The sequence below is a fragment of the Myxocyprinus asiaticus genome, chromosome 21 (assembly GCF_019703515.2).
Source record: "Myxocyprinus asiaticus isolate MX2 ecotype Aquarium Trade chromosome 21, UBuf_Myxa_2, whole genome shotgun sequence".
Taxonomy (NCBI): Eukaryota; Metazoa; Chordata; class Actinopteri; order Cypriniformes; family Catostomidae; genus Myxocyprinus; species Myxocyprinus asiaticus.
This window is the reverse complement of record NC_059364.1, coordinates 3,445,006-3,467,280: the sequence shown is the minus strand read 5'-3', so window position 1 is coordinate 3,467,280 and position 22,275 is coordinate 3,445,006. Positions and strand designations below refer to the sequence as shown.

The following is a 22,275-nucleotide window of genomic DNA, read 5'->3' as shown; positions in this document are numbered from 1 at the left end:
CACAGAGAAATGGCAGTTTCGGAGTTTGTAGTTATTTACATAGTCATACGACTATTCGACAATGAACATTTTTGTCGACAATTTTTTATTGTCGACGTAGTCAATAACATCGACTAATTGTTTCAGTCCTAGCATGCTTTTAAATGTGCAAAAATAATATCACTGTAAGTTACTACAAAATTATGCTCTCGTAGGCACACAGAATCTGTATTTGCAGAACTCTTCAGAAAGATCTATATATTTCAACTGAATTCAAACATGCTAAAAACTACTGAGAACACCCAACCATGTTGAGTAGCAACCAACTAGCAAAACCCTTAGCAATCACCCTAAAACAGCCTAGCAACCACATAGCAACACGCTAAAAACCACTGAGAACACCTTAGTTACCAGATAGCAACCACGTAGCACTGAGAAAACCTTAGTTACCGCATAGAAACCACCCAGATCACCTTAGCAACCACATATCAACCACCCATAACACCCTAGCAACCAACTAGCAAAAACCCTTAGCAATCACGCTAAAAACCACTGAGAACAACTTAGCAACCGCATAGTCACCAGCCAGAACACCCTAGCAACCCCATAGCAACACGCTAAAAACACTGAGAACACCTTAGCAACCACATAGCAACCACATAGAAACATCCTAACAACCACATAGCAACATGCTAAAGCCTGGTTTATACTTTGGAGGAAGCCAAACTTTTTTTCTTCTGGACGAACTAAAGCACCCTAGGCAAATGAAGCCGGCGTTTATACTACACGTGACATCGTTTTAAAATTAGTTCGTTTAGGGTGATGTCACGGTGTCACACAGCCGGCATGCGCAATTGTAAATAAAAAGTGTCACGTCCAAACCACACCCATGAATAGCTTTAACCTTTAATGAAATGCTGATGAGTTCTCTTGCGTCAAGAATTTCAGAGATGTGCGCGAACAGGAGAAATCTTACCAAACGGACACATTGGCAGAATAAAAACGTCACTGCATTTTGTCATCATTTGTAGGTGAAGTAAGTGAAGCTTGTTTGTCCAGTATAAGTATAAATTAGCCTTAACAATCACCCAGAACAGCCTAGCAACCACATAGCAACAAACAAAAAACTACTGAGAACACCTTAGCAACCACAAAGCAACCACCCAGAACACCCTAACAACCACATAGCAGCATGCTAAAAACAACTAAGAACACCTTATCAACCACATACCAACCACTCAGAAGACACTAGCAACCACAGAGCAGCACGGTAAAAACACTGAGAACACCTTAGCAACCACATAGCACCCTTGTGCCGTCTGCCAATCCATTTTCACCTATCAATGTTCGTGGGAGGAGCGCGTCTATCACTTTGCACCTCAGCGACCGCATAGCTATGCCCTAGCAACCACCTACAACACCTTAGCAACCACAAAGTAACATGCTAAAAAACGCTGAGAACACCTTAGCAACCACATAGCAACCACCAAGAACAACCTAGCAACCACATAGCAGCACGCTAAAAACCACTGAGAACACCTTAGCAACCACATACCAACCAATCAGAACACACTAGCAACCACATAGCAACAGCATAGCAACCACCCAGAACACCCTTGCAACTACATAGCAACATGCTAAAAATCACAAAAAACACCTTAGCAACACATTAAAAACCACTGAGAAGAACCGACCCAGAACACCAAATGACCATTGTAAAGTCCCAGCAATCACCCAGAATAGCCTAGCAACTGCATAGCAACACATGAAAAACCACTGAGAACACTTTAGCAACCACTCAGAACACACAAGCAACCACATAGCAACACACAAAAAACCCCCACTGATAACACTTTAGCAACTGCATAGCAACCACTCAGAAAACCTTAGCAACCACATAGCAACATGCTAAAAACCACTAAGAACACCTTAGCAACTGCATAGCATTCACACAGAACACCCTAGCAACCACATAGCAACGCACTAAAAACCACTGAGAACACCTTAGGAACCACATAGCAACCACGCAGAACACCCTAGCAACCACCACTGTGCATTCCGCCAATCCATTTTCCCCGATCCATGTTCGTGGGAGGAGCACGTCTATCGCTTTGCACCTCAGCAACCACATACAACATATTAGCATTGTGGCAGCAACTTTTTCACGTGCAAACTACACTCATATTTACTTCAGAAATGCAGTTTAATGATGCTCTTTGCTTCCAAAGACATATATATATATAAATCCATTCTGCATCACTTCCACCACAAGTGCAGAAAATGTGTTATAATTCCACACAGATTCCATGTGGGCGTACTTATCAGTGAAAACATTACCGTATTACTGTAACAAATAGATGAAATGGATGAAATGACACAAAAACCTCAAGCTGACCGCACTCCAACCCGTTGAAGAAAAGGTTAAACATGGGTTAACATGACAGATTATGGTCAAGGGTCACAGATTATCAGTTTAATAGATGCATCCTCTCTAGACAAGCTTCTGGAAACATGGCTTTAACTGTACTCCAATCATAAAGCATGTATATGGTGTTGTCTGTGAGAGGATTTAACTAAAAGCACAAAACAAAGCCAACAGGCTGAAATCTACAGTTTTACAAGGCCATGATTTAAATACATTTACATAGACAAGCGTTCAAATGATTTCCAATGGGAAACTAGACAACACTAAATGAGGAACTCTATTGAATAATGAAGTACACAATCATCATGCATATAAGAGTAATCAGACATTACAACAGTCCCTATTGTGAACGCATCCTGCGTGTTACACTGAATGGGTTAGGGTGCATCTAGATGCACCCTAACCCATTCAGTGTAACACGCAGGATGCGTTCACAATAGGGACTGTTGTAATGATAAAGGATACAAAAAGTATGGTAACGTGTTCTATTTGTGAGAAGACGCTTTATATTAATTACTTTATATTTATTATTAATTTGTAACTTCAATTACAAAGCCACACTTCCTCCTATTGATGAGGTGAGTAAAATTAGCAATTGATTTGACCTAATTTATAAATAAATAGACTTTGTTATTATTAAGACATTTGCTTAAATCATATTAAAAGCGTAGGTTAAGTTGCCTAATAAATTGTTAGTTTTATATGCTATGTTGAAAGGTAAAGTGTGTAAACGGAATTGCAAAAATAACTTGAGAAAATGTAGGTGGTGTAACCTGGGCAAAACTAGCCGCCACAATGTTAGGGTGGTTGCCAGGGAGTTTCAGGGCTCTATTTTCATAAGTGCGCAAAGCGCAGCACTATGCGCTATGACCGTGCACATCGTCTTATCCAATTTTCATGAGAGCGTTAATTCTAAGTGCAATTTTCGTGCCAGTGCAAGGCACAAGTGGGCGTGGTTGGGAGTGTTTGCGCTACTGTGGATGGATGCACACAAACTGTGGGTGTATTGTATGTAAATGAAGTGACACAAAGCTCAATTTGCCATTTTCCTAAGAAATATGTCATTGCGCTAAGACTTTTAATACCACCTCTCACAGTAACTCAACGCAAAGTACAAATTCAGTTCCTGGTAATAAAGTTCATGTCCAAACATCAAATTATGTCCCTTCAGTCGCTGTTGAATCTATTTGAATTATGAGATTTGAGAACTTTCTAGAGGTCATGTTTTATTTTTATATGTATTATTGTTCTTGTATATTTACAATTGTATTTATGATTTAATTTTGACTAGTAATTTTTAAGTCACTGCAAAAGGGGCCGGTGGAAGAAGTTGGAGAGAGTAAAATGTTTGGATTTGGTATGATTTTTTTGACCACTTCGTTATTTGATAATATTTTCATTCCGTTTGAAGTATAATTTGAATTGTAATAAATTAGTAACATTTTTCAAAATCAAAACTGACCAGTAGAAGTGAAGTGCGTGCCGATACAATCACTGTTAATACTAGCCATGATTTGTGTGTTTGTAGATGAAAATGACTAATTATAATGATTTAATTTAACGGTGCATTCATCCAGGTTCTGATGAGAATCACATTTTCCATGCGTATAAAAGGAGTGTTTCACTCATAGAAATATGCCTGACTTAGCGCATGCTTGCACGGAAATACCAAAACTTCACGGCCATGACATTGACTGCGCTTATGACTTAAATCATTGCGCTACGCTTAACACTTGCATGTTTTGTGACGCTACAACGCTTTGGTTTGGATAATGAAGCTCGTTTCTGGAAAAGCGACACTGTTGTGAAAATAGCTGAGCTACTGTCATGCACGTTACTGAAGAATGTAGTTAAGTTAGTAGTTCGCTACTTTTAGTTAACTACTTCCCAACACTGAACTGTTTGATATAACATTTTATTTTAGCCACTGTTACCTGGAGTGCTTGCCTTGTTCTTAAACTTTTTGCTAGATCATACAGAGGTGAATTAAAGTAGTGAGTGAATATTTTGCTGTTAACAACAAAGCCAAACATGGATCCGTTTTGCCGTTTTGAGTGATGCCATAAAATCGCCTCAAGGTCCTAGAATATAAATGTTGCTAATGTAAACGGTAGAATCACAGAGTTGTTATCTTGTAATTACAGAAATTCCAAAATGACGTGAATGCACCGCTAGCGCCTTGTTATGCTGTTGCAAGGATGTCTTGTGTGGTTACTGGATGTTTGCTAGTGTGTTCAATCCACACAATTTGAGGTATCATTCATATTACACAAACGATGTGAGAGTTACTCAAAGTTCACCCTAAAAAATATGTTATTGCCCACTTTACGTTTAGGAAACACAGGTAGCTTTATATTAGTGAATCCCAAGAGCTCATCCAACCAATCAGAAATTTGATTTTACAACAAAATATTCACTGTGCAATCTAAAACTCAATTGGTAGTAATGGATCTTCTTCCTGCTCAGAAGGACAGTGGTCTAGATAGAACTTACTATTACATGACAACTGTCCTTGATTTCCGCTGTGGCAGGTATTAGCATTAGCATTAGCATCAACTGCTGCACTTAACCATCCTATTGCGTTCGGGTCATTTTTGACCTGGGAGAGGTAGACAATAATTTTTAAATACCACACAGACTTTGTCAAGACTATCACAATACGCATAATACAATTTTTCTGATTTTTTTTTAAATAGTTTGGGTTATAACCATTCACATTTTTTGCGTTTGCGGGGCAATTTTGACCCAGGTTTCAATTGTGGCTTTACACATGATATTATGTAGATTTTTTTTGTACATCTAAGAATTAGATTTTTTTTAACTTATAAACAGCACTTACATTTAGCCTCTTTCCCAAACTCACTCGCACACTTCTATACACTAATTTGTATTGAGCATTTATGAGTAATAGGAAATTCATTCAAATTACTAGTAATTCTCACATTAGATGTTAATATAAATTGTATATTATGTTATATTTAGATCAAATTTCACAGAAATGTTGATAAAAAAGACATCTTCACATGTATCACACTGGTTTTGCTGTAGTTAATGTGCATTTTGAAATGTCAAAGAATTTCTAATCACTTTATTATTTCTAAAAATGGCATATTAATTAATAACTTTTATGTTTGTCATTTAACATGCCGAAAATATCAATCTTTCTACACATATGAACAGTTAAGAACTTATTAATGACTTACAATATAGTTTTAGATAAAAACCATCGGGTTATGAATGATTTATAAGCTTAAATTCCACCGGGTCAAAATTGACCCGCGAATGCAAAAGGTGTATGCAGATTCTGAACGCAATAGGAGGATTAAGGCAAAACTAATTTTATTTCTAGATTCTTCCCTGCAGGTTCCCACTCATCATCTGTGGTTTTCTCTTTCATTCAGTGTCCTTGGAATCCCACGGTACCATTCTGTGTGTCCTACGGCAGTGATCTGTCTGTCTGTGATGTGGTTGCAGCTGTCTCTCACTGTCTCAGACTGTCTGTCTGCTGTGTGTGTCCTCAGACGTCCACACGCTATCACAGATGCATTTCAATGGAACGTGCCGTCTTAAGACTTGTTTTTAGAAGGGTGAATCTCATTAAACCTGTCAAGCGGTCTTCCAGGTCATATTTCACCTCAAAAGAAAAAATATATTTTAGGCATTGTGACATTAATTTCAAGACAACTAGGCATATTTTCTGTAGTTAATGTGAAATTACCCTAATTACCACAAAACTCTGGGTTACAGTGAGACACTTACAATGGAAGTGAATGAGGTCAATCTGTAAACGTTAAAATACAGTTTTAAAAATATAGTCACAAGACATAAACAGTATACGTTAACATGATTTTAGTATGATAAAATCACTTATTAACCTTTTCTGTGTAAAGTTGTACCCAATTATACTTATATATAATTACAATTATAATAACTTTGTTGACATGACAACGTAACGCTTTAATCCCTAACACCTTAAAACGACTGTAAAAATTACGATTCAAACAGCTTTACATCTCAAATAATACATGAGTTTTAACAGAAGAATTAATGTAAGTGCTTTTATAAAATTATAAGCTTCAAATTTCTGCCTTTTAAACCTTCCAAAATTTGGCCCCATTCACTTCCATTGTAAGTGTCTCACTGTAACTTCCATTTTTGCTTTTTTTTTTTTTAAAGAAAAGGGGATGAGTCAAAATAGGCCAAACATTCTCCTTACATTAATGGGTAAAAAACAACAATACATTTTATTTTGTATTATAAATATATTTCTGTTAAGTATATATAGATCATAGCAGTATTTGTTGTTCTGCCATAATTTATGCTGTTTTAAATAAGAAATAATTGTAAATATTGTACAGCATATTACAGTACTATTAGATATTATTATTAAAAGTTATCTTTTATAATAATAATTAATATTATATATTTATATTATTGCAGTATGTAATATTAAAAGAGTTCAGTAAAACATTTTACAGAGAAAAATGGGAAATTATAAAATGTATTATATATACAATATATACTATAAAATATATAATGTATTATATACAAATAAGTCATATAAAAACATTTAAAGATTTAAGATATCTTTAAATATATATATATATATATATATATATATATATATATATATATATATATATATATATATATATATATATATAATATTATTATTATTATTTTTAGCAATTTAATTCTGAAGTGACCCTATAATAATTTTATTTATTTTTTTAAGTAAGGAAAATGGGATTTGGGAATGGGAAACAAACAAAAATGTATAAAATTGATTATATATACAATATAAATAATAAAATATATAATGTATTATATACAAATAAGTCATATAAAAACATTTAAAGATTTAAGATATCTTTATATATATATATATATATATATATATATATATATATATATATATATATATATATATATATATATATATTATAATTATTATTACTATTATTAGCAATTGAATTCTGAAGTGACCCTATAATAATTCTTTTTTTTTTTTTTTTTTAAAGTAAGGGAAATGGGATTCGGGAATGGGAAACAAACAAAAATTCATGACATCGATAGATTACAGTAATGAGAATTTAAAGGGGGAATTCAAAATCTTAATGGCCCTAAAAATAGACTTTATGTACAATTTTATTTCTTATGATATGGGTATGACATCTGTACATGCTTTCGTGAGATTCACCAAGAAGCCATCAGGAAGTTGGTCATCAAATCAAATTGGTGCAAAAGGTTTTTTGAAGCATGTATAGCATATTCTATTTATATAATAAGGTGATCATTTGAAATATCAGCTTAGGCATAAATTGAACAATTGTGTCGGCACAATAAAGCCTAAATATTGTTATGGATATATTGTGTGTCTTTGCGTATGGCAACCCTCTGTGCTTAATACAGTCTGCCCGCAAGCGATAGATTCATTATCACATCATGCAAAAAAGATTAACACAGCACACTTCAATGACTCGCAATTCACAAGAGTCAACTCGACCCCTCTGGTGTTAACAAACCCCTGCCAGTCGCACTTACCATCCCCATGATTGTGTGTACGAAAAATGTTCTAGTTTTTCTGTCATCTCTAAGCATCATCCATTGTCCTCCTCCACCTTATAAAGCTCTTAAAGCAGAGCCCATCATCCGGCCCTTGATTTCACTCCCTCCCGACTGACCGCTCTTCTGCTCCTGTGAGCTCGAAAATAGCTCAAGGTCAGCGTGTCCTCCTCTCCACATCAGCTTTAATGATCAGGGTCAAAGAACATGGTCTGGAAATCCAGATCAGTGGCAGTTTGTGGGGGAAGACACTGAGATGATACTTGATGACTGAGTTAAGTTAAGGTGGATGAGCTGTTGTCATACAGTTTAAAGAATTTTAAATAGCCAATTGCCCAGACGGATCTTACTGTGAATCCGGTGACAGTAGGTTGAAATTTCTTTAGCTAAATTTAGTCTGTGCTTACCGAAATGCAAACACTGCCCCCAGTGGCCAAAGTTGGAAGTGTTGTTGAACATTCGGGCAAGTTTGAGCTTCAGTATCCAGGTAAAATACCCACAGAGTGGTGCCAAAAGCGAGTTGCATTTTTTTAGTTGTAAATGATTTAATACAGTCAACAGGAATGCATATTTTATTAACCATATGCCCTAACCCAAACCCCAGCACTAAGCCTAACCATCAGTGGAATAAAAATGTAATCTTTAGAGGGAAAATGCAACCTCCGAATCGCGGTCATCATTGATTATGTGAATACGATTACTCCTGGTTTCCACGTGTCTTTAAGGCTGCTCGAACAACATGCTATAAATCATAACACCAAAAAAAAAGAATGGCAGAATGGGGTCAATGTCAGGGTACCGGAACATTCGGTAGCAAAATGTTGACTTACCATGCGATCATGTTGAATAGCCTGTAGTTTATGTCATAGCCATAAACTACGATTTGCTGTTTGTATTGTACTAATCACTACAGTGCTACAGAGCTCTGAGCACCAGAACCATCAGGCACAGGAACAGTTTTTTCCCTCAGGTTATCCATCTCATGAACAGTTAAAACTGCCCCATTGAGCAATAATTAATGTGCAATACACAGCTTAGTCTATTTATATTTATACAACATACCACACCTATTCTGCCATTACATTCCCTTGCTTCTGCATATAACAGATTTGTATATTGTGCATACATATATATATATATATATATATATATATATATATATATATATATATATATATATGTATTTCTATATATATATATATATATATATATATATATGTATTTCTATATATACTTTATTTTCTGTTCACTTTTTTTTATTATTCCACTATGTAACACAATTTTTGTTCCTGGGTAGTAAATGTTATTTCCTAATTGCTTATGCCTCAAAAGTATAGAAAATGGCTATTATTCCCCACAAACTTTTCTTTTGTGACCAGGACAGTGATATTTTGAAATTTACCTATTTCCAATGAGAAAACGGGCGAATTAGTGTCTTTTCGTTCACATAAAGTCAGAAAAAAAACCATATGAATCCAAATTAACATGTATTTATACTAAAGTAATACAAAAATGACTACAAAATATTTAGAAGTGTCTATATAAAGTTTCACAGCTGAAAATGCATATCAGAGCAAAAAACAAGCCATGAGGTCAAAGGAACTGCCTGCAGAGCTCAGAGACAGGATTGTGTCGAGGCACAGATCTGGAAAAGGCTACAAACATTTCAGTGCATTGAAGGTTCCCAAGAGAACAGTGGCTTCCATAATTCTTAAATGGAAGAAGTTTGGAACAACCAAGACTCTTCCTAGAACTGGCCACCCGGACAAACTGAGCAATCGGGGATGAAGGGCCTGGGTAAGAGAGGTGACCAAGAACCCGATGGTCACTCTGATTGAGCTCCAGAGATCATGTGTGGAGATGGGAGAAACTTGCAGAAGGACAACCATCACTGCAACACTCCACCGATCTGGGCTTTATGGCAGAGAGGCCAGTGTTGCACTCTAATCTCTCTTGGATATTACTATTCTGATGCTAATGAAACTTTGTAATGCAGCATTTTTCGTACTGCTGTCTCCTTCAGATGAATCGCTTATGATGTATTATTCTTCTTTTGTGTTTTTTTGGATAAAAGCATCTGCCAAATGAATAAATGTAAATTAATAATTATGTCAATGTGATTTTTTTCAGTGCTTTCTTTTTAATAAATTTGCAAAGTTATCAAAAATCTGTTTTTTGCTTTGTCATTATGGGGTATGGAGTGTAGATTGATGTGAAAAAAAATAATTTAAAGCATTTTAGCATAAGGCTGCAAAGTAACAAATTGTAAAAAGAATCCAGTATATATATGTATATATTAATTACAGATGCCAGAATTAACGCATGCGATTAATTAAAAATCTTAATACGTTAATCTTTCTTAATCACGATTTACGCATTTACCGCTAATACAACATAAACGCATGTTAGGCAGGGTGGAACCTTTGTAATGTGTCCGTCTGGAATCATTACACTGACACACACACCACAAACACACATACACCCCAGAGCCCTTATACCAAGGGGAGCATACAAGCTTAGAAAGGACCTCTTAATGCTCTTTGATGTAGAAAGCCTAGATGGAACTTGAGAAAGAAATCAAGCATTTCAATTACCACAGAAGCATGCCAAGTCTTAACTATCACAAAAACACAGAATGAGACATTTTTGTCTGCAAGCGCTCTTCACGTGAAGCTCAAAGCGCTGCTGGCGTTGACGTCCTGATGCGAAATATGAATGCAGCTTCACGATTGCTGTAACAAAGTGGACAGCCACAGTCTACTGGCAGGTTAATATTATGGATGATGAGAGTTTAAGAGATTTAATGCTCATTGCAATGAATATGCAGCCTATGTGGAGACTAGTTCTTTCAATTAGTCAAACTCCCACTTAGACTTTGGGAAACATTTAATGTTACTTGAATTGGTGCTATTTTAGTGCATCGCTATCTTTACTGTGGAAGTCTTTGTTTGGAAAATGTTAATAAAGCATTATATTGTTAATTTTGTTTTGTTTTCTTCCCAAAGATGGAAATAAATGCATTTTGACAGGAAAAGAACTATATATAGTGTCAAATTACAGCATTTTCAAATTCTGCGATTAATCGCGATTAACTAAAAAAATAAAATATGCGATTAATCGCGATAAAAAAATTAATTGACTGACAACACTAATATATTATTATTTTTATTATTATTACTATTATTAGCAAGTGAATTCTGAAGTGACCCTATAATAATTATTTATTTTTTTAAGTAAAAAAAATGAATGTTTTTATGATTGCAGCGTTTAGCTTATTCTGAGATGGTTCTGCATAAAAATGCAGCTGATCACATGTAGTCGAGGCCTATTCAAATGTTGTTTAAAGTGTTTCCACATGTTTTGAGAATGACACTTGTCTTTACTCTTATAAAGCCCTTATATAGAGACTGTGCATTTCTTTGCATATGACTAACTGTGGGGAGTGGACGTACTGCTTAATTTAAAATACTTCATTTTGAATACTAATAAAATACTCCAGATTCTTCAAAAATTTGAACTCTTTCTGGGCACATAAATATTCAACGTATTAGTGAATGAGACCCACTGATAGTGACACTCAACAACAAAAGAAAGAACATGTCCTGTGTGAACTGCCCCTAACACTAATGCTACTTGACACAAAGATGACAGTCACCATTTAATTCAATAGATATAAGCCGTACTTCCATAACTAGAAATAGCTGCCCATGAATGTTACCAAGATGGCTGCAGAGTGAACCACCTAGCTTTAAACGTTTAAGGACTTCGATATAATCCTGATAACAGATTTTATATACATGTACACATATGATTTATAATCCCTCAGTTGGATCTTTTTTAAGTGGATGAGCCACAACCAGCATATTACCTCCTGAGACGACAGTCGGGGCTTGTGGAAATATCATCAGCCCACACAGGCTGCCCATTGGTGGGGAGGATAGGTGCCGTGTGAGGCCTCGCCTGCAGTTGTAAAAGGGCAGCAGCCTCATCTATCAGCTGTATTGATCGACTCTCTTCGAGTGTGTGTGATCTGATGCTGTTGTGTGGAGCTGCACAGATGCACATGAGAAGGTGATATTTCACCCCACAGGTGACATTCCATTTTTACCCCCCTTTAGCTGCAGGACAAGGTGAGCTGAAGGTTGTTTGCCAGGTGTATTTGGTTTTTGTTGCAAGAAAAAAGCTGTGAACAACTAGACTTAATGTTAAATGAAGAAATTTCAAAACAAACAGTGCTCACTTTATAGCCAGATATTAAATCCAAATGCTCCAAGCTCTCATAAATGAGTAGTTTTTTCAGAATGGTACATACTATTTTTTTTTTTTTTTTTTTTTTGTTGTTGTTGTTGTTGTTTTTTTTAAAGAAGGTAGTATGCTGTAAGCAAGAAAAAATGCACAAAAACTATGCACAAAAAAAAGGAAAAAAAAGTGTGAACTTATTTAATTCTGTGTATTTAGAATACATACCATCAGGGGCGTAGGAACAATTATAACTGAGGGGGACATCACTTTTAGAAATAACTAACCCCGACACGTACATTATGGATTTGTGTGTGTGTGTGTGTGTGTGTGCTTTGATTCTTTGGTTCTGGAATGTTTGACAGTCATTCAATTATATAATAATTATGTTGTTTAATATGAAAATTTGCATTCATACATGGTTTCTACATTTTAGTTCTAATTATCTAAGTACACTAACAGGTTCAGTGATAAAAGTGCCCAAAGTTGAAGAAACACCCCTATGTGTGTGTGTGTGTGTGTGTGTGTGTGTGTATGGACTCCAAAAATCACGGGAGCAATCCAGGCCAGTTTTATTATGAAACACTTAACATCACAGCGTTTGGACTAGCTTTCACTTCTCAGCGTGATGTAATATCACATGACAACACTGCCAAACCTAGAAACCAATCAAACCGCGCTCTAATACATGGTACTGATCCACGACACCTCAAGCCACATTTCCAAATACAAACTCCTGTGGGAACGTGTCTTCCATTACAGCACATTTCTTTAGGGATAGCACCATGACGATACAATTCGATCCTTTGCTTTACTTTAATTGTTAGCCTTTAGTTTAGGAACAAATGAAACCCTGTGGTCTACAAGGACAAACAAAGTCGTGTAACAAAGTCGTACAATTTCTAACAAAATCATCTCGTATTAGTCTTACAAATGAGACGGGGTTCGATTTTTTTCTTGTGCCTCAAACTAGTGCAGTGCTGCCGCTTTTTAAAAGATTTGCATGCTGATTGCAGTCACAGATTTTTAGGGGGGCTGAAGCCAAAGAGTGTCCTTTTTAATAAGAAATGTAAAAAGAAAGTGAACTATTTTGTGTGTGTGTGTGTGTGTGTGTGTGTGTGTGTGTGTGTGTGTGTGAAATTAAATATTGAACTTAACTTGATTGAACTCAAAATATTCCTTTAACATTTCTGTTAATCAGTTGAGCTGTTCATCTCAAAATCAAGCCAAATATCGGTCAATCGGTCGGCCTACCCAAAATATACCACCACTCTATCACTACTCCAAATTAAGTCAAGACTTACATATTTTAACAAGTTATAGAGTTCAAATAGAACTTTAAAAATAGAGGCTAGCTAGTTTGGTTGGTTGAAGTTGTTGACAAACATATATTTTCTAAGTTTGATCCTTGTTTTTACAATAACTTTGTTTTGAATGATTGGACTTGACAGATGGAGGCAAGACTAACAATTGTGTACTATCCACAGTTTTCATGAGCAACAACTGGGTGTAGTACTTTAATGTAGTTCTTTACCCACTAAGAATAAACGCTGATGTGGGTGAAAACAATGGAGACGGGAAATTTAAAACAGGCCAATCGTGGAACACTTCCGCGTTCTGGAAAAAGGTGGATCGACATTTTTTTGAAAGGGTCCAAATGATGTCACTTCCTGTGTGTCACAATTTCTTTTTCTTCTTTTTAAGAGTAGATCGAACTAAAACAGTACATTATTGCCACCTTCTGCTAGCTTGAACCAGAAACATTGTACTTTTCTCACAGCTTTTTGGCATGTTTATCATTATAAAAATATCCAAATATATCAGATATTTCTCCTCGTTTTTCTCATTGGAAGGAAGGAGTAACTATGACAACAAGATGGGCGGGGCCTCCTTGCCGACCATATCTATAGTGTAAGTTTGTGGCATTGTATCTTTTTAGATGACCAATGGCAGACGGGGGGGAGTGTTCAGAAAACCTGCATGAAAACAACCACTATTTTTGCAATTCCGTTTGATGACCCCAGTCATGCAGAAATTACACATTTCAACTTTAAGATGTAAAACATAATTTAAAAAAGTACAAAGAACAGAAACAAGCCCTGAAAGATAAATAAATCAGTATTGATTAACATAACATCTTTATTATTTTCTGTTAATATATAAATAAGAACTGGAACTGGATGGAGCACATGCTGAATACATCTCATATTCCAAAGAAACCCAGAGAGCTGAAGGTAAGAGGAAGTAAACGGAAGCAGGCAGTGTGGTAAAACAATGGCAGAGTCCTGCAGCCAAGTATTTCTCTCATTACCAGCCGCCTGTCAGGTCTCATTCAGGACTAAATGACAGGAAGTGTTTCTATGACAGCGAGACAGCGTGGCTCCCACTGGCTCTGAGCTCAGAATTAACTGTGATTTCCATTGGCAGCATGATGGAATAAGAATGAGGGAAAACCATTTCTGCACTCTCATTCTCTCTCGTCAGACACTGTGCCCACTTTTCAACTCAACATTTGCCTGAGAGAACTACTTACAGGGTATTTAAGAATTTTGAACACCCATTAATTCGACTGACATTTTCTATTCAAATTAAACTGTTTTTCCATTTTTTTTTTTTTTGTTCAGATGTTTTCAGTCACAATCAGGGGGTCAAGTGGCCAAATTTTTGACTGTAAAATCCAAAGTTAAATAGGATAGCAAACTAGGGTTAGAATAAGGGAGCATAAGGGAGACATCCAAAAATGTGTAGTGTTGGGGGGCATTCATGACCATTTTGGGAACCACAGTTTTAGAGTACAAAAACAAATCAACTCCCTTAGAGGACAGGGAGGTCATTTATTTTCGGAAATCATTTTGCAATCCCTCGCAATAGTTTGCGTTCCCTCAAAATAAGTTTTGCGTTCCCTCGCAATAGTTTGCGTCCCCTCAAAATAAGTTTTGCGATCTCTCGCAATAGTTTGCATTCCCTCAAAATAAGTTTTGCGATCTCTCGCAATAGTTTGCGTTCCCTCAAAATAAGTTTTGCAATCCCTCGCAATAGTTTGCGTTCCCTCAAAATAAGTTTTGCGATCTCTCGCAATAGTTTGCGTTCCCTCAAAATAAGTTTTACATTCCCTCACAATAGTTTGTGTTCCCTCAAAATAAGTTTTGCGTTCTCTCGCAATAGTTTGCGTTCCCTCAAAATAGGTTTTGCGTTCCCTCGCAATAGTTTGTGTCCCCTCAGAATAAGTTTTACATTCCCTCGCAATAGTTTGCGTTCCCTCAGAATAAGTTTTGCGTTCCCTAGCAATAGTTTTAATTCCCTCACCATATGTTTTGCGATCCCTCACAATAGTTCGCGTTCCCTCAAAATAAATTTTGCAATCCCTCACAATAGTTTGCGTTCCCTCAAAATAAGTTTTGCGATCTCTCGCAATAGTTTGCGTTCCCTCAAAATAAGTTTTGTGTTCTCTCGCAATAGTTTGCGTTCCCTCAAAATAAGTTTTGCGTTCTCTCATAATAGTTTGCGTTCCCTCAAAATAGGTTTTGCGTTCCCTCGCAATAGTTTGTGTCCCCTCAGAATAAGTTTTACATTCCCTCGCAATAGTTTGCGTTCCCTCAAAATAAGTTTTGCGATCTCTCGCAATAGTTTGCGTTCCCTCAGAATAAGTTTTGCGTTCCCTAGCAATAGTTTTAATTCCCTCACCATATGTTTTGCGATCCCTCACAATAGTTTGCGTTCCCTCAAAATAAGTTTTGCAATCCCTCGCAATAATTTGCATTCCCTCAAAATAAGTTTTGCGATCTCTCGCAATAGTTTGTGTCCCCTCAAAATAAGTTTTACATTCCCTCACAATAGTTTGTGTCCCCTCAAAATAAGTTTTACATTCCCTCGCAATAGTTTGTGTCCCCTCAAAATAAGTTTTGCGATCCCTCACAATAGTTTGTGTTCCCTCAAAATAAGTTTTGCGATCTCTCGCAATAGTTTGCGTTCCCTCAAAATAAGTTTTGCGATCCCTCACAATAGTTTGTGTTCCCTCAAAATAAGTTTTGCGATCTCTCGCAATAGTTTGCGTTCCCTCAAAATAAGTTTTGCGATCCCTCACAATAGTTTGTGTTCCCTCAAAATAAGTTTTGCGATCTCTCGCAATAGTTTGCGTTCCCTCAAAATAAGTTTTGCGATCCCTCACAATAGTTTGTGTTCCCTCAAAATAAGTTTTGCGATCTCTCGCAATAGTTTGCGTTCCCTCAAAATAAGTTTTGCAATCCCTCGCAATAATTTGCATTCCCTCAAAATAAGTTTTGCGATCCCTCACAATAGTTTGTGTTCCCTCAAAATAAGTTTTGCGATCTCTCGCAATAGTTTGCGTTCCCTCAAAATAAGTTTTGCGATCTCTCGCAATAGTTTGCGTTCCCTCAAAATAGGTTTTGCGTTCCCTCGCAATAGTTTGTGTCCCCTCAAAATAAGTTTTTCATTCCCTCGCAATAGTTTGCGTTCCCTCAAAATAAGTTTTGCGATCTCTCGCAATAGTTTGCGTTCCCTCAGAATAAGTTTTGCGTTCCCTAGCAATAGTTTTAATTCCCTCACCATGCGTTTTGCGATCCCTCACAATAGTTTGCGTTCAATCAAAATAAGTTTTGCGATCCCTCACAATAGTTTGCGTTCCCTCAAAATATGTTTTGCTTTCCATCGCAATAATTTTCATTCCCTCACAATAAGTTTTGCATCCCATAACTATAGTTTGTGTTCCTCTTGCAATAGTTTGCCTTCCCTCGTGAAAGTTTGCATGCCCGCAAAATAAGTTTTGCATTCCCTCTTAATAAGTTTTGCATTCCCTATCAAGAAGTTTTGCATTCCCTCACCATAGTTTGCATTCCCTCACAAGTTCTGTTTCCTCGCAACAGTTTGCTTTCCCTCAAAATGTTTTGCGTTCCCTGTAAGTTTTGCATTCCCTCGCTGTAGTTTGTGTTCCCTAACAATACATTTTGCGTTTCCTTGCAATAGCTTTATCCATCCCTTACAAAATTGTATCTTGTTTTACTTTATCTTGTTAATATAACCATACAGTATATTAACCATGATTCTCTTAAAAACCCATAATAATACAGGAAAAATACATAAAAATTATAATTATTCTGCCAAAAAAAATAAACAGAATTACTATGAATACCATTGTTGAGTTATGGTTTCTGTTGTAAGACTTTTGTTAATTTTTAAAAGGGATGGATAAAGCTATTGCGAGGGAACCCAAAATAATTGCAAGGGAATGCAAAATTTATTGCGATCCTACGCAAACTATTGAGAGGGAATGCAATTTTATTTTTGATAGAATGCAAATTTTTTGGAGAGATTGCAAAATTATTTCAGAAAATAAATTCCTTCCCTGCCCTCTAAGGGGCTACGTAATAAACCCTAACAAGATACTGTATGTAAGTTTGGAATGAAGATATTGCAAAGGCCTACATCATATTTCCTTCAATAAATAAGGTAAAATAAGAACCAAATAGAGTGAAAATTAGCACTTTTTCTTCAGTGGCTCTCCGTGCAATTTATGCATATCTTCCGAAAAACCATCTGGACTGCTTCTATAGCAAGGGGTGGAACAAATCAACCTGTGCAGCAGCAAAGTGCTGTAAACAAAGATTCAATTAGGAGACAAGATTGTGCCCGTCTGCCGAACGGTGCCAGGTGCCGCGTGTAAGCCATCTTAAGCTGATGGATGTGGCGCTCATATGCCTGCCAGCCTGTGCTATTATACAGCAAGATCTGTCCATTGTTGAGCTAAAGACAAACAGAGCTCTGTGCAGTTCATTTGATAAAACTGAAAGCGCCGTATGAACAGATTTCTGCTAATGAAGAATCACAGAAAATAAACATCACAAAATCATAACCTGAAGATGTCTGGTTGTTATGGTCAACTAGAGGTGGTAATAGTTAGTGTTCAATGTAATTAACAAAGCAAATTCAACATGAAATCACATTATACTTCTGTAATGTGACATGTTTATTTTTGGTTGGACCTGATTGGATAGTGAGAAGTGGTTTTGGTCTGACAGGTAGTTGTAAGGGAGGGGGTGAAAATAAGAGGGTTTGGTGACAAAAGCTGAAAAATTCCTAAGGCAAACATATCTTTTCTTTGGAATAGTGTGCACAGATAAATCCTTCACAATAAGACCAGGAACATGTATTAAGGAAATAAAAATGGGGTCTGGTATTCTAAATTATGAGTTCAATTTAGGAGTTTGTAGAAATCTTTGAAAATATTTCGGATTAACTGGTTTGAAATGAGACAAATACAACACTTTATTACAGTGGGTATTGAATATATTTGAAACTTAAAAAAGAATATTAAAAGTCAGGAAAAAAAGTGATTTTCAAAGCTCAGGGGAGCAAAATCAGACAAGCATGAAACCATACAATCTTTGTAAGTACAACAGAAACAAATTACATTTTTAATAAGAGGTAACAAAGACAAAAACTGTTTATATTTCAAAAGTGCTTTGTTAAAACAGTGGTACTTCTGGACAAATGCAGTTATAGAAATGAGGAAAAACTAGTTCGACTTCAATAAGGAGTGGACAGACCACACACTCAAAAAATAAAGGTTTCAAAGAGGGTTTTTCGCACCAATGCCATAGATCTACCATCTTTGGTTCCCCAAAGAACCTTTCTTAAAAGAACCTTTTTGTAGTCTAAAGAAACTTTTTCCAATACAAAGAACCTTTTGAGGAATGAGAAGGTTCCATATGTAAAAGATTCTTCATGGAACCATACATGCTGATAAAGAACCTTTATTTTAAACACAGTTAAAGGCACGTAATGCACGTAATGCCCCTTATAATTTACAATATACAAACACAGTACATAAACAGGGTTTACACACGGAGTGCTAGATCTAGCTGACCTAGTTAAACAGGACTCAAGACTTAAGTTCCATCATGAACTAGTAAAAAACTGTTCAGAATTCAGTCATAAGGGGATGCTACATTAAAAGCTAAATTATTTAGTCCTGAGCTCATGAGCCAAATTGACTAAAGGAATATATTTCAGTCTGTTGTTCTCATGTACTGTAATCTTTTAATTTTGGTCCTTGACAGATTTGAATGTCTATGTAACTGTAAGTTGTTCTCTAGTGGTGTCTGAAAGGGTTTTAAATTAATTGCAAGACATATCAAAGCAAATGAAATAAATAAATAAATAAATAGGATGTGCCATGTTTATTAAATGAACAAAAACAAGCTTACAAGCTGTCATTTGGCAACGCCTGCAAAATATACCACGGTAAATAAATAACCACTAGATGGATGAATCTCTCAAACAGATCATATTTCACTCCAAAATCAAGAGAAAGCTATAAGAAATTATACTTTGAATAAAGTAACTGAAAATTATTTTAGGTCCATTTAATATTTAAGTGACAATTAAGCACATTTATATTACTGAAATGTGAAAATATTTATATAATTAAAATTATCAAGTATTTTTACATCATGGTAGTATTTTCTGTACTAACTTTCATTTATGCAGATGAAACAAAATTGTGTAATACAATAAAAAAAGACTTTTACAGTAATGAGAATCACAATTGAGAATTATATGAATTACAAAAATGTTAGTAAAACGTCTAGACGCATTACAGTAATGCTCTTTAGAATTTGGTTGAAAATGTGCTTAATTATCATGAAAATAATGGCACAATACAAAAAGCCTTATGGTTGTAAAAATAAGAAATTATTTTGAGGTGAAGGTTTACAGATCAATCAGATAAAGGGCTTTTCTTCTGAATGACTTTCTAGTGGTAGGCAACCTCGCCAGGAAATATACTGTTGCATGATCAATGACACTATGTGAACTCCCGACAAATGAATACAAATGACACTTTTAGTGGTCCTACTACAGTAAGTGCTACAGCACAGTGCAAGATGAGATTACAAGAATGTGGAGTTTCACAGGAGTTACATATACAGTCAAAGGATACACAACCCATGGACACAGGACTTCCAGGTGGAGCATCTCACCTGGACATGAATACATAAAACATCAAGACTATTTTAAATCTCCCAGCTGTCACTGAAGTAATGCTCTTCTTCTATGTCCTCCTCCTTGAACTGTTCTTCCTCTACGTCACAATACTTGTCTTCATCCTCCATCAACTGTGACAGCATGGACTGAAGAGTAGCCTTCACCTCTTGAACATCCTTCTCCAGGGACAGTGGACATCAGAAGTCAAGGAGAACGTGACTCATGCATACATCAACACATCCATCACACAAATACGCAGGAACGTTGGCAGATGCACAAAAGCAAACCCAGGGTGCAAAATTGTTTAATAGGAACTGCAACATAATATGTTTAAATCGAAATGTAAGAATGATAATCTGACCCTTGCTTATATAATTGATGTGCACCAATCAAATAAACATCAGTCATTTTCAAAAGACTTTTACCAGAAGTTTATCTATGATGCCTAGTTTTATTGTTTGGCTTATTCCACACCTATAGTATGTGGAATAAGGCTATGCTGATTTTTGACGTACTTCTACGACTTTTTGTAAACAACAATATGACGTCACTGTGACGTCAACATGAGCAACAACTTGCTACAAATAAACAAATAAGTAACTTGTTTAGCTAAGTTTTCAATGGCAGCAAACTTAGGTGCTTCTCTTTCGCCATGTGGCACCATTCTTTTTTTGGGCCAAACTATTTACTTATTTATTTGTAGCAAGTTGTTGCTCACATTGACGTCACAGTGATGTCATATTGTTATTTACAAAAAGTTGTAGAAGTATGCCAAAAATCATGCAAACGCCATTTTTAAGAGCAATCAAACATAGTGGCCCCATTTTTTTTGGGCCACATTGTATTTATATATTATATATGCGTTCAAAACACAGCTTTGTGGAACGCATATCTGAATGCAGGGATCTCAAGATGTGTTTTTCTAAATTTCAAACTACTGTATGTTTAAATTGACACAGTGTCCTAAAAACTGTATGTTTATGACGCAACGCAACCAAAGTGAGACGCTCCAAAAGCGTCCGTCTGATGCAGGTGTACATTTACGTGTCCTTAAACAAGCTCTTATAATAAATCTCGGACTGATTGACGAATTTAATTGGCGTGAAGCCTCCACACGCACTATGTCTCCATGGCAACGCGATCAACAAGCCACGTGATAAGATGCACGGATTGACGGTCTCAGACGCGGAGGCAGCTGGGATTCTTCCTCCGCCCCCCGGATTGAGGCGAATCACTACGCGACCACGAGGACTTAAAAGCACATTGGGAATTGGGCATTCCAAATTGGGAGAAAAAAGGGGAAAAATTTGAATAAAAAAAAGAAATAATAATAATATGCAAATAAACAATACACTGGATTCTAAAGCCACTTTTTGTATCGTCTTATCAATAATTTCTGCCACAATAAGGTAAAGCGTTTTAATTATCTGAATATTACTTTTTATAATACTGTATATATATATATATATTTTTTTTATTTGTAATTATTTAAATATAACTATTTATAATTATTTAATCGTTATATATTGAATTATTTTTATATATATATATATACACTTTAATACACATATAAATAAAATAACAATAATGAAAAATGCAGTTTCATGGTCGGTAAGACATATTTAGGCATATTTACAGCCTGTAATTAGGTTAATTATTGACCCTGGACACATCATCCTTCTGTTAAAATAACCACATACCAGAACTCCACCACAAACGACCTGCTTTAGAAAGACTTTCATTATCTTTAGCCCGACCATCCGACACTGATTTACCAATTATATGATCACGGCGGTCGTCCCCTCCTCCAAATCCCAGTCCATAATTCAAAGGCTTAGTTCATCTCCCTGACGGACCGCGTTCAATTCAAGCAATCTCGCCTAAATAATTCATGCCTGTTTTATGAGACGGGGAAAAGACCATCTCATCAGCGCTGGATTGTTTAACTCACCGGAGTGCGACCGTGTGTCCGGTATAAGTGGCAAATCAAAGGAGGCCTCTTGTGGCAGATGGGGCCCGATGGGCACGTTTTGCTCTCCAAATGGCCCCAGATTGTCCCCATTCAT

General features: G+C 36.1%; 2 protein-coding genes across 2 annotated transcripts in view; both read right to left on the bottom strand.

Annotated features, from left to right (window-relative positions):
* Positions 1-22,275, bottom strand: part of LOC127411934 (Kruppel-like factor 18) — a 317,765-nt gene that overhangs the window by 143,385 nt on the left and 152,105 nt on the right. The window lies entirely within an intron of this gene.
* Positions 18,609-22,275, bottom strand: part of LOC127411928 (disrupted in schizophrenia 1 protein-like) — a 72,871-nt gene continuing 69,204 nt past the window's right edge. The window contains exon 14 of the mRNA XM_051647840.1: positions 18,609-20,400. Within this exon, the coding sequence (XP_051503800.1) occupies positions 20,239-20,400 (162 nt within the window). The 3' untranslated portion in view covers positions 18,609-20,238. The remainder of the gene's footprint in view (positions 20,401-22,275) is intronic.